The sequence below is a fragment of the Dama dama genome, chromosome 10 (assembly GCF_033118175.1).
Source record: "Dama dama isolate Ldn47 chromosome 10, ASM3311817v1, whole genome shotgun sequence".
In the NCBI taxonomy this organism is placed as follows: domain Eukaryota; kingdom Metazoa; phylum Chordata; class Mammalia; order Artiodactyla; family Cervidae; genus Dama; species Dama dama.
This window is the reverse complement of record NC_083690.1, coordinates 1,958,762-1,971,847: the sequence shown is the minus strand read 5'-3', so window position 1 is coordinate 1,971,847 and position 13,086 is coordinate 1,958,762. Positions and strand designations below refer to the sequence as shown.

At 51.5% G+C, this 13,086-nt stretch overlaps 1 protein-coding gene across 5 annotated transcripts in view; it reads left to right on the top strand.

Annotated features, from left to right (window-relative positions):
- The first annotated feature begins 357 nt into the window (after nt 1-357).
- The window catches only part of NPRL3 (NPR3 like, GATOR1 complex subunit), a 32,129-nt gene continuing 19,400 nt past the window's right edge, over nt 358-13,086 (top strand). Inside the window, exons 1-4 of one of the 5 annotated variants that reach the window (XM_061152385.1) lie at nt 358-828; nt 4,590-4,659; nt 10,661-10,790; nt 11,864-11,938. In XM_061152385.1, the coding sequence (XP_061008368.1) occupies nt 711-828; nt 4,590-4,659; nt 10,661-10,790; nt 11,864-11,938 (393 nt within the window). In that variant the 5' untranslated portion in view covers nt 358-710. Of the gene's footprint in view, nt 829-4,589; nt 4,660-4,730; nt 4,751-5,631; nt 5,764-10,660; nt 10,791-11,234; nt 11,350-11,863; nt 11,939-13,086 lie in introns of those variants that run through there. The other 4 variants (XM_061152387.1, XM_061152386.1, XM_061152388.1 and 1 more) reach the window with 4 other exon arrangements.

The following is a 13,086-nucleotide window of genomic DNA, read 5'->3' as shown; positions in this document are numbered from 1 at the left end:
TGCCCACTTTTTAGTGGGTCACTTGTATTTTTCCTGTTGAGTTTGTGTTTTTAAAAAAATATATTCTGGATACAATTCCCTCATCAAATATATGACTTGCAAACATTTTCCCCCACTCCGTGGGTACTTTTAATAATTTTTATAACAAAGAAAGGCACATTTCGAGACAGCCCTCGAGCCAAAAGGCTAAGCCGGGCAGCTTTCTATTTGCATTCTCGCCGGCTCCCCTAGTCAGAAGCGGGCCGCCGCAGGAATGCGCGTACGCCCAGTGCCGGCGTCGCGCCTGCGCACACGGCAGCTTGCGCCTGCGCAGACGTCGCCGGTCTGCGTACACGGTGCTTCCGCAAGTTTGCCTCATTCTGTCGCGAAGTCTCGCGAGCCTCTCGGGCGGCGATAGGTGGTGCAGTGTTGGGTGCTGGACCGGCCCGCGGGCTCCGTGGGTCTGGCTCCGCTCGGCCCCCGCCTCCCGCCGGTCCTCCTCAGGGCGCTGGGTCCCGGGTCCTCAGCTCCCCCCCGGGCCGCTCCTCCTCAGAGCCCCACCCGCCCCTCGCCCCTCGCCCCCGACCCGTCAGCCTCAGAGCTGCCTCAGCCCCGTCCACGGCGCGTCCTCCTCAGGGCGCTGGGTCCCGGGTCCCGGCCCCTCCCCCACCCGACGTCCTCGGGGGTCCCCACCAGGCCCCTGGCCGACCCCTCCCCGGGCCCCCGGCAGGATGGGGGACAACACCAGCCCCATCAGCGTGATTCTGGTGAGCTCGGGGAGCCGGGGCAATAAGCTGCTGTTCAGGTACCCTTTCCAGAGGAGCCAGGAGCACCCGGCGTCCCAGACGAGTAAGTGGGCGCCGGGCGCCGCCTCCCTCGCTGTGAGCGGTGAAGCCGGTTACCGTGTTGTGTCCGTACTGGCGGTGCCTTCTCATCACAGAGTGCTGGGGAAGTGTAGAAAAGTAAAAAGGAGCAGGAAAAGAATCACTCATAGTTTCAACATGTCAAATCACTGTTGCTGACGTTTCATCGGTTTCTCTAGCCTTTTACCTAAAGGCGCAATGTGAATGTATTCAGCTAGGATGAAGTTACGAAATGCAGGGACATGGGAGTTTTCTTTGGCCACTTCCCCTCACTTCTGCTGCTCCTCCCCCGTTAACCACTTACCATTTTGAAAAGCGTTCCTCTTGAACGTAGACACCAAATATATAGCCACAGAAAAATAGTTCATTACTTTGGATTTCTTCCCCCTTCCACACACAGGATGTTCTCAGTCGCTGTTTTTTCCCGTTGAACCGTCTGTCTTGAAGCCTTTTCCTGCCTAGCAGACAGATCGCCTCCCTCGTGGTGTAGCGCATAGCTGCCTGGTAGGGACATACTCTTTCCCTGCGGATGGACATTTAGGTTACTTGCGGTTTTTCACTATTGTGGATGTTCAATTTATAATTAATCTAATTTAAAAAATTATTTTTAAATTTGTTAACATGGAAAAAGTTTTCAAGGCCGAGAGGGGTTTAAATTATGAAAAGATGGTTCTTTCCTCTCATTGACCCCCAGTCACCCACATCCCTTGTAGGGTCAGATCCTGTTACCATTTTCCTGTGCATCTTTCTAGAATCTTACATGTAAATGCAAGCATATACGTACATTATTTTCTAAGCACAAGTGAACATACTGTTCACACTCTTCTGCCCTGTTTTCGTTTTCACTTTACATCTTGGATATAGATTCAAAACTATGGTCAGAATCATAGGAAGAACTTAATATGGTTTATTCATCCAATCCTCTGTTGGTGGACATTTAAGTTGTTTCCAGTCTTTTGCTAGCAGTGTGAATGTCTTTTATGTATGTTTTTTTATTCCGCAGAATATATGATCAGTTCCCAGAAATGAAATGTTTGGATCCAGGGGTTAATAGTCATGTATTTTAAAAAATTTATTTATTTGGAGGAAAATTGCTTTACATTGTTGTGTTGAGCCATGTATTTTTAATAGATCAGATTTTTCTATGTTTGTTGGTGAGATAGGAGAAAACTTTTATGCGATAGTTTTTTTTTTTTTTTTTTTGCAATAGTTTTAATGGGCTTTTGCCTTCTGACTGAGAGTGAGCATGTTTTCCTGTTTTTATAGTCATTTGGATTTCCTTTTTACTTAAGAACCTACTCATAACATTTGCTTAATTTCCTCTTGGATTGCTTAATTTTTTTTCTTTGTTGGTTTGAAGAAGCTTTTAATATATTTAGGAAAAAATAGTCCTTTGTGACAAAGCTGTACATACTTAGCCAGTTTGCCTTTTGAGTGTTGATTTTTATAGAGTCAAGTGTTCAGTCTCTTGTGGTTTCTGAGTTTTGGTCTACATAGAAAGGCCTTCTGCTCTCCAAGATTATTAACAAAAGGAGTGTCTGTGTTTTCCTGTGGAACATTTTTTGTCTTTTTAAAAGATATTCTGTATAATTGCTTTATAATGTTGTGTTAATTTCTTCAGTACAACAAAGTGGATCAGCTTTATGTGTACATAACATCCCCTCCTTCTTGTTCCTCCCCACCCCCATCATCTAGGTCATCATAGAGCATGAGCTGAGCTCCTTGTGTTGTGTAGCAGCTTCCCACTAGCCAGCTACCAGTCAATTTGTCAATCCTACGCTCCCAATTTGTCTCACCCTCCCGTTTCCCCACTGTGACCACATGTTTGTTCTCTACGTCTGTGTCTCTATTCCTGCCCTGCAAATAGGTTCATCTGTACCATTTTTCTTGATTCCACATATGTGTTAATATATGATATTTGTTTTTGTTTTTTGGGCTTCTGTTTTAATATATGATATTTGTTTTCTGTGTCTGTGAATCTGTTTCTGTTTTGTAAATAAATTTATTTGTATTATTTCTTAGATTCTACATATAAGTGATAATCATATAATATTTTTCTTTCTCTGACTGACTTTACTTAATGTGATAATCTCTAGGTCCACTCATGTTGCTGCAAAATGGCATTCCGTTGTAGGACTTCCTAGTGGCTCAGTGGTAAAGAATCTTCCTGCCAGTGCAGGAGACATGGGTTTGATCCCTGGTCCAGGAAGATCCCCTGGAAAAGAAAATGGCAACTCACTCCAATATTCTTGCCTGGAGAACCCCATGGATCCTGATATGCTATAGTCCATGGGGTCACAAAGAGTCAGACATGACTTAGTGACTGAACAACAACAACAAAATTCCATTGTATATATGTACCATATCCTCTTGATCTGTTTTTAACTTTTTAAGGAGCCTCCATGCTGTTCTTCATAGTGACTGCACCAGTTTACATTCTTACCAACAATGTAGGAAGATTCTCTTTTCTCTGCACCCTCTCTAACATTTATTCTTTGTAGACTTTTGGATGATGGCCATTCTGACTATGTAGTTGTAGTTCTGATTTGGATTTCTCTAATAATTAGAGAAATGGGCTTCCCTGATGACTCAGTTGGTAAAGAATCCGCCTGCACTGTAGGAAACCCGGGTTCGATCCCTGGGTTGGGAAGATCCCCTGGAGAAGGAAATGGCAACCCACTCCAGTAATCTTGCCTGGGAAATCCCATGCACAGAGGAGCCTGGCGGGCTACCATCCATGGGTTTGCAAGAGTCGGACACAACTTAGTGACTAAACCACCAATCTAATAATTAGAAATGTTGAACATCTTTTCATGTGGCTGTTGGTCATCTGTATGTCTTCTTTGGAGAAATGTCTGTTTAGATCTTCTGCCCATTTTTGGTTGTGTTACTGTTTTTTTTTTTGATATTGAGTTGTATGAGCTGTTCGTAAACTTCAGAAACAAAGCCTTGTTGGTCACATCATTTGTATCGCTAAATATTTTCTCCCAGTCTGTAGGTTGTCTTTTCATTTTGTTTGTGGTTTCCTTTGCTATGCAAAAGCTTAAGGTTCTGTTTATTTTTACTTTTTTTCCTTTGGGAGCCTGACCTAATGAAATATTGCTACAATTTGTGTCAGAAGGCTTTCCCTATCTTCTCTTCTGGGAGTTTTATGGTGTCATGTCTTATATTTAATTCCTTAAGCCATTCTGAGTTTACTTTCGTGTATGGTGTGAGGAAGTGTTCTAATTTCATTCATTTGCATGTGGCTGTCCAGCTTTCCCAAGGTCACTGGCTGAGGAGACTGTCTCCATTGTATATTCTTGCCTTCTTTGTTGAACATTAATTGACCATAGGTGTGTGGGTTTATTTCTGGGTGCTCTGTTCTGTTCCAGTGATCCATGTGGCAGTCTTTGTGCCAGTACCACACTGTTTTGATTATTGTAGCTTTGTAGTGCTGTCTGAAGTCTGGGAGGATTATTCTTCCAGCTCTGTTCTTTCTCCTCAGGATTGGTTGGCAACTCTGAGTCTCTTGTGATTCCATGTAAATTTTAGGATTGTTTGTTCTAGTTCTGTGAAAAATGTCATGGGTAATTTGACAGAGACTGCATTAATCTGTGTAGATTGCTTTGGGTGGTATGGCCATTTTAACAGTATTAATTCTCCTAATCCTAGAGCAGAAACCATCACTTTTAATGGTTCCACAGCTTTCCCATATGTGGATGGTTCCTGTTTTCTTAGCTTTTCTCCCCTTTTGCCTTCACTCAGGTAAGCCTCGTAGCAGATACGCTGTCAACAGCACCGGAGAGCATGCCGAAGACCAGGATGGGGACCCCAGGTACGGGCTCTGCAGCCGCTCCATGGGCACCGGCCCCCTGTCGACCCAGACATTTCCCCCCCTCAGGAGCCCCGTTCCTCTTCTCCACTTGGTGGGTGTTTCAGGCAGACTGACATGGGATTGTGGCACCCATCTCTGGCTTTCTTTGTGATTCGGTTCTGTGATCCTGCTGTGGGCTGTGTGGTTGGTGGGACAGGCTGGAGACTAGATGGGGCCATGTCCCTTCAGGATGTTTATCTCCCATGAGCGGAGCACGGAGGAGGGGACCCTGGTGCTGTCCTTGGACCTTTGTCCTCAAGCTTGTGTCCAGAGGTTGAGTGTGGGGGCTTGGGTGCAGCACAGCGTGTCTGGGTGGTACGGCGGGCTGAGAGCCCGTGCTGCTGTGACCTGGGCTTAGGGCCCAGAGGAAAGCAGGTCCCTTTCCTTCCGGGTGTGCTCCCCCCGTCTCTCTGGGAAGTGCTCTCGGTGGCAGCCTTGAGAAGTGGCCACTTCTGCCTTCTTACATTCATTTTAAAGCTTAAGAAATGGTGGTACAGTCCCAGATGAAGGAGAACAGATTGTGACCTGCCGGTCCTGCGTGAGATCATGTCTTTGGGAAGGCACCTGTGGGTCCCACCCTACGCCCTGGCCGTGTAAGGCGTTAGTGCCGTCTCCCTCAGTTCTCTGACGTGGCACCTGCCGTCGCCTGTGTGCTTTCTCTTCTTTTCTGTGAGGGTGTCAGGGTCTCTGGCATGACCGCTGACTGGCTCTGAAGGGGGTGGGTTTTGGAAGCAGCAGGAAGAGGCAGGGATGTGGGGTCATTCTGCTTGACATCGAGGCCTGTGGGTGTCTTGTCCTTTAAAGTGACGCTTGGGAACACCTCTTGTCTGTGAGGCGCGTAGTAAGGCATATTGCACTGCACACCCACTGAGTGCGTTTTGTCCCCCTCCTGTGTCACAGGTGGTCCAGGGCAGGGCTGGCCACCTGCCTGCCTTCCTCCAAGCTCCACGGATGTGCGGCTCAGCCCACTGAAGACTCAGAAAGAGCTCTTGGAACAGTCTGAGAGAAGGGCCGGCGAGACCTATTTGCTGCCGTGACTTTTCAGAGGCTTACAGTAAAATGACTGTGAGGATATTTTCTGGGGAATTCATTCTGCATTTAGCGTAATGAAGACAGGAAACCAGGGGACAGGAGTAAGTCATTGTGGGTCAGTCAGGATCCCAGACAGACTTGCTCCCTAGGGAGAGCTGGTCTCTGCAGATGCTCATTGAACGTAAGAATGCCTTTGTGGGTGATTTTAGCACATTGTAGCACCTGGTGACCCTGCTCCACACCCCCATACCGTCAGAGGTGCAGGTTAATGCCCCAGGGCCTGGCTGTATTTTGTCTTACAGACCTGCCAAGCTCCTGCTCTGCCCCTGGCACACAGGGGACCCCCACCCAGCTCAGATGTCTCCCTAGAGCAATGCAGTGATGTGCCTCACACTCACTCCCTGTTTTCCTTGGTTGTCGTTCTCAGAGGGGCTTTTTCTTCTGGAACCAGCAGAGTTGGTTTGCCAGATTGAAGCTGTGTTAACAGGCCTGACGGTCCCCTCTGAGTGTGGTGGTAGCTGGCCTCACAGGAGTGCGGGTGCAGAGCTGTGCTGCCAAGGGTTGTCCTCACTGGCTAGCCATTTAAGTTGAGATGGACTAAAATCAAATAAAAGTAGAAACTGAGTTCCTCAGTTGCACTGGCCACATTTTACGTTCTCAGTGGCTACCTGTGACGACAAGTAGGGAGAGAAGAAGGTGGATGTCGTCTGTTTTCTCTTAAGGCCTGAAGATCAAGTCTAGAAAAGATGCTGTCTTCCTGTTAGGGAGGTCAGCTGTGTAGCAGGCACAGGGTCTTGGGAATTGAGGAAGAAGGTGGATATCGTCTGTTTTCTCTTAAGGCCTGAAGGTCAAGTCTAGAAAAGATGCTGTCTTCCTGTTAGGGAGGTCAGCTGTGTGGCGGCCACAGGGTCTTGGGAATTGAGGCTGAGATACTTGGTGGCGTTGTGTGGTTCTCGTGAAGCTTTCGCCTGTGGGGCCTTGTCTGATCTCCTTGACATGGTTTGGGCAGAAAGACTGAGCACTGCTCAGGCATCTGGCACGTGCCTGTGCTGCTGGGCTCTGATCTGGGTCCTCGGCCTTGTTCTTGCTTCTGGGAACTGACCCTCCTTCTTGCCCAGCCTGAGTTCACTCGTGAGGATTTGAGCATTCCTGGGAGAACTGTGTGGTAAGTCTTCCATGTTGGGAGAGTCTGTTCTTCTGTTCTTTCTTGTGTGGCAGGTGGTGTAGTCTTGACCTCAGCAGTTAGTGTAAGTGGTGGTACTTCTGCCAGACCTTAGCGCTGTGTTAATCGTGATCTTGTAATTCTTAATGAGTTTCAGAATCAGTGTGGTCTTGATGGCTCTGGTCCCATCGCAGTGAGCGAGTCCTCCAGCCGGTGAGCGACTGGCCGCAGGGTGGCCAAGGCTTTTCCACCCTCCTGTCTCAGTTCCTGCCGCCTTCTCCTTGCTTATTCTGGACGCCTGGTTTCCCTCGGTGCTGGGGATGGACTGCTGGGTGCACAGACTCACTGCCTCACGAGTACCCAGGCTTCCTGCAGTCCCTGCCCTTTCTGCACCTCGGCTTGCCTAGTACTCTGAACTTGAGTGCCCAGACAAGGTTGGCTGGCACCAGGGACCTCTGGGACTGAGTACTCTCAAATGCCCCCTCCTCCCAGCAGGCGCTGTGCCCCTGGGAGGGTGTTCGGCAAGTGGAAGCAGGGTTTCTTGTCTCCCCCATCTGCCCATCCCAAGAGAGACCCTTGGTCATCACGCCTCCATCTCTCAGAGGGGTCTGTGAGGTCTGTCCCAAGGGCTGAATGTCACTGTGGCACTCGGGCTTGGATGCTGTCCTGTGCCCATCACACTCTAAAATGCCCCCGGGGGCTTTATATGGTACTTCTCTAGGAGGCAGGAGTGCAGGGGGCCCTCCTGCCCCTGACAGGGCACCCCCCGGGTCTGGAGGTGCACAGCACACCTGGGTGCCCCAAGAATGAGGAGGGCGGAGTTGCACTCCCTTCCGAGCTGTCCCGCCCTCTGTTTTTGGACTGGCCCGAGAACACGCCCTGTTCCCCGGTGTCTCAGAGTGGATGGTCTTGGTTTGACTTCCAGCTGCTCTGGTTCATCTTTCTAAATGTGTTTTCTTTTTTAATCTCTTAAGTTATTGCAGAAATGTTAGTTTTTATAACAATTATTTTATTGTATTGAAATATATCAATATTTACCACTCCTTTCATCATCAAAACAAGGGAAAGGATTTTTGTAAATTTTGGAAACATCAGACAAATATTGAGAGAATTCCCTGATGGTCCAGTGGTAAGGACTTGATGCTTTCATCACTGGGGCCCAGGTTCAGTCCTTGGTTGGGGAATTAAGATCCTGCAAGCCGCATGTCACAGCCCCCCCAAAAACCAAACAAATATTGACACTTTTTGTTTCAGTTTGCTATTTATGACTATTACGTCACCTGACCCCACATCTCATGACATAGCTGTCTTTGTGCATGTTACGTTGGCAGATGCTGTATAAAGCCTGCTGCTGCTGCTAAGTCGCTTCAGTCGTGTCCGACCCTGTGTGACCTCATAGACGGCAGCCCACCAGGCTCCCCTGTCCCTGGGATTCTCCAGGCAAGAACACTGGAGTGGGTTGCCGTTTCCTTCTCCAATGCATGAAAGTGAAAAGTGAAAGTGAAGTCGGTCAGTTGTGTCCGACTCTTAGCAACCCCATGGACCGCAGCCCACCAGGCTCTTCCACCCGTGGGACTTTCCAGGCAAGAGTACTGGAGTGGGGTGCCATTGCCTTCTCCTGTATAAAGCCACTCAGGTGTTTTTCTCATTATAAACCTGTAGTGTTAAGCTCTGGTGAATGGATTTCTGTGTGGGCCAGACTTGCCCAGACAAGCAGAGCGGCCAGACAGCAGAGGGGTCTCCCCGAGTGCCTGCCGGGGGTTGGGGGGTGGCTTTTACTTGAAGCAGTGCCTGACTTTGTGGTTGGTTCCCTCTGCAGACCTCTGCTTTCTGGGCTCAGGTGGGGAGAGTGCTTCTCAGGTGGCCTTGGGGTTTGGAGGTTTATAGATGTGAGTGAATGAGACCACTGCTGCTTGCCTCTGAGTCTCAGGGCCCGTCCCATGGCCTGGCAGACTCAGGTTCCTGGACGGGAGGCTGAGGCCAGGGCTCAGGCCCATCTGTGGCTCTTCATGGCAGAGCAGAGGTTTTGGAGGAGATTTTTGATATCACAGTAAAAAGTGAAGTCTCTGGGCAGTGGGTGGTGTTCTCCTATCTGTTCCTGTGGTGTCCTGAGTCATGGGGTGGCAGAGTAGTGGCGGGTTTGCTCAGATAGGGCAGGAGGCCCTGGTGCTGGGCCAGCTGCTGGGGCGGTAGTGTCAGTGAGGCTCCACCACCCCACGTCCTCTCTTGTCTCTAGGCCCTGGCACGGCTTCCCGGGCAGAGTGAGCCATTGAGACGTTTTGAAGAAAGACCTAGAATCTCCCGTGTCTGGTTGACTCACCAGAGGGCAGTGTTCCCGGGAAGGAGGCCCCACGGTGGGAACTGAGGCCGGGCTGCAGGCCCCATGTTTCCCAGAATGTCTCTGACGGTGTCCGTGCAGGAAGGGCCGACTGCAGCCCTGACTGCGAGTGGCATGGCGGCCCGCGCTGACAGACCATCTGGGTCTGGTTGGTTTGGGGGCCCCAGGTGACTGAGCATGCCTAGAGGGCCGTGTCAGTCCTGGAGGAAGGCTGGACACCAGTGTGACCCTGCCCCGGGCCTCAGCGGTTTCCGCAGGAGTCCCACGGCTGCTGGTCTCCTTTATACCTGTCCTGGTGTTGGGCATGCAGCAGCCACTGCTGCAGGGGCCCCGAGCCCGGCCCACACGGGGCAGAGAGCCCTGCCGCGGTGAGGAGTGGGGCCCGGCCCCTCCTGGACCCTTGAGTCCCGGGGGTGTCCGGTTGCTTCGTAGCTGAGTGGAAGCAGCAGTGCGCACAGTGTGCAGCCCTCCTTCCTCCGGGGGCGAGGGTTCTCGTGGCAGGTGCCCCACCCCAGAGTGTGGCCCCTGGGGGTAGGCCCGGGGTGCTGCCATCAGCCCTGCTGCTCAGGAGGCCTGTGTCCTCAGTGGCCCCCGTGGAGCCCTCCCCACACAGCCTGTCCTCCCTCCTGGATGATGGAGTGGCTTTTCCCCGGTGGCGGGGTGAGCACAGGGCTTGCTGCCCTCTGGCTCCAGGTTTGACATGGGGCGTCTGTCTGCAGAGCGGAGGCCCCGGGCCTGGGCTCGGAGACAACGCTGCCCTGCACTCCCCTCCTTGTGGTGACGCCCCAACCCCGACGCCCCGGGCTGGAGGGAAGGGGCTGTCCTGCTGGGCCCACAGCCAGCTCTCACCAGCCCTTTCTCTTCCGCGGCCTCCGTCTCTGTCTGTCCCTGCATCCTCGCCGTCAGTGGATCTGTGTGTTTCGTGCGTCTGAAATGTTTTTTCCCGAATAAAAGCTGCAGGGTGACGTGTGCAGGGTGCGGGAGACCCGGGAGCTGCCCTGGGATGAGAGCAGTTCACAGGCTCCAGTGCCTGCATCCCCTTGGGCCTCAGTCAGCACCGAGGGGCTGGCGTCTGGGGGCTCGGGGGGCACCCCAAACCCCTGGGCCCGTGAAGGGGGCCCCCCCAGCCTCCGAGCCTTAACGAGGTTCCTCAGGGCCGTGCCAGCGCCCGCAGGCTTCCTGAGGGCAGACGCCTCTCTCCTCCTGCCTGGGCGGGGGCCAGGGTGGCAGCACGTGCCCTGCGGGACCGCTTGCACCTTTGCGTTGTAGCTCTGGTGACTTTTGTCCCTGACCCTGGGGGCTGCTTCCGAAGGGCAGCTGTCGGTGGAAGCTTCCCGGTAGGCGGAGCTGCCCCCCCGCCAGGGCAGTGGGCCTTCTTCTGTGGCTCTCAGTTAACTCTTTTCCACTCCACTTTCTTTTTAAATTTTAAGGTTTTCAGATGTCATTCTGGCAACAATTTTGGCAACCAAGTCTGAAATGTGTGGCCAGAAGTTTGAACTGAAGATCGATAACGTGCGGTTTGTTGGGCACCCGACGCTCCTGCAGCACACGCTGGGCCAGGTACGGGCTCCTGGGCAGGTGCGGGCCCCTGGCTCCGTGGCCTTTGGGGCTGTGGAGGGCAGAGCCGTCAGGTGCTTGCCCACTTGCACCTCCTCGTAGGCCCTGAGTCCTTGCCCGGAGCTTTTGCTGTCTGCGTCTGGAGTCTCTCTGGACCGTGGCCTTCCCCTTTGTGTATACCATGTCTGTTTTGGGGGGAGGCCAAGAGAGGGAGGTCAGCAGTGTGTGTCAGACCCTTGAGCTTTATATAAAGCAGTGCAAGCATTTCTTCTTGCTCATTAAGTGACATCCTACCCAATATCATCATCAGTTTAGCGCTCACTGTTGTGCTGAGCCCACTCTGTGTGTTCTCCGTGGAGACTGGATGCACCGATGCCCGAGGGGATTTGCACACCGGAACTGCCAGTCAGTCCTCTGCATGCAGGCGGAAGCAACGCCAGTGTCCCTGGGGTTCTGAAGGGTTTGATGCGACACACACACGATCCAGAAATCCTGTGAGGGCCTGGGCTGTGGTCCTCCGGTGTTCTTGTCTGGAGGAGAGCTTCTGAGACTGCCGGACACGGTGGGGACATGGCCCCTGGGGCACCCACCCTGTCCACACTGGCTCCGCCATCCTGGTGGCGTGTGGGTGGGGTGGGGGCCTTCGGCAGCCCCTCACCATCCTGCCCGCAGAACTGGAGGCCCAGGGCCGGAGACAGGCCTGACGGGTGGCCCAGGGATCCCTTTGCCCTCTGCTGGCGACGCTTGTTAGCAGCTGGGTGCTTGGGCCCTGGGCAGGCTGGGTGCCCCAGTGGCCCCTGCCGTCTCTCCTCTGGGCAGCCAGCTCACTCGAGGTGACAGGGCAGTCTCGTCCGTTTGGGTCACAGCACTTTTCTGCTCCTTTCTCCACCATGACCGTCTGTCCGTGCAGCGTGCACTTGCCTGTGCAGACTCTGGGTGCCTCTCAGAGGCCTCGGGCTCAGTTCTCCTCTGGTTCCAAGTACTCTGGAGCATCGTCCTGCCTGTGTTGGGATCGCTCCAAGCGCTTGTCCTGGCAGGTGGTGGCTCTCACTCACAGAACTGTGCCCCTTTCACAGGTCTCCAAAACCGACCCGTCCCCAAAGAGGGAGGCTCCCACCATGATTCTTTTCAATGTGGTGTTTGCACTGAGGGTGAGTGTAAATGACTGGAGAGCAGATCAGGGAGGACGGGGGCGGGGGGGGGGGGGTCACAGGGGCGGGAGGGGGGGAGAGGAGGTGTTGAGGAGGAGGGGTTGGGAGGGGCTGGGGAGGGGTGGAGGGGCAGTGACTCATTTCTGGTGACTGCCTCATTGACTCAACACAGCCGGCTCTGGGCACAGTACTGGCCCCTCCTGGTGCTGGAAGAGTCTAACTTCGTTGTTCCCCTCTTTTTAAGTAAAGTATGCATAAACGTATCATCTTAACCATTTTACAGTGTAGTTTTGGTGGCATCTGGTAACAGGTTGTGTGACCGTCACTGCCACCCTGTTTTCATTGTCCCAAAAGGACATCAGTTATTCTGAATGCGCTCTCCTCCCCCAGCCCCGGGAACTACCAGTCTGCTTTCTCTTTCTGTGGATTTACCTGTTCTGTATGTTTCATGTAAAACGGATCCTACAATATGTAACCTTTGGTGTCTAACTTCTGTCACTTAATGTAATGGTTTTAGACTCATCCAGTTTTTCGTAATGTTTTTTTAAAAATTGAAGTGTGGTTGATGTATAATGTTTCAGGTGTACGGCAAAGTGATTGACATATACATATATTCTTTTTCAGATTCTTTTCCATTACAGATTATTATAAGATATGGAATATAGTTCCCTGTGCTGTACAGTAGGTCCTTGAGGGTTTTTTAAATAGTCTTTTAATTGAATCATGCATGTTGTAATGTATGTCAGTACTAAATTTATCCCTTCTTATGGCTCAGTCATATTCCGTTGAATGGAGATCATACTTTGTTTTATCTGCTGTGAACTTTTGGGTCGTTTCCACCTTTTGGCTGTAAGAAAAATGCCATTAAGGGCATTTATGTACAAGTTTTGTGTGAGCACATGTTTTCATTTCCCTTGGGTGGATACCTAGAAATGGACTTGCTGGGTCACGTGGTGACTCAGTGTTTAACCTTTTGAGAAGCTGCCAGACTGTCTTCCACAGCAGCTGCACCATTTTACACTCCCACCAGCCATGTACGAGGATTCCAGTTTCTCTACATTCTCAGCAACATTTGTTACGTTCGGTTGTTTTATAATTAAGCCTAATTACTTCTTAAGGCAGTTCCTAGCACTGTCTGAAGTTTTGTT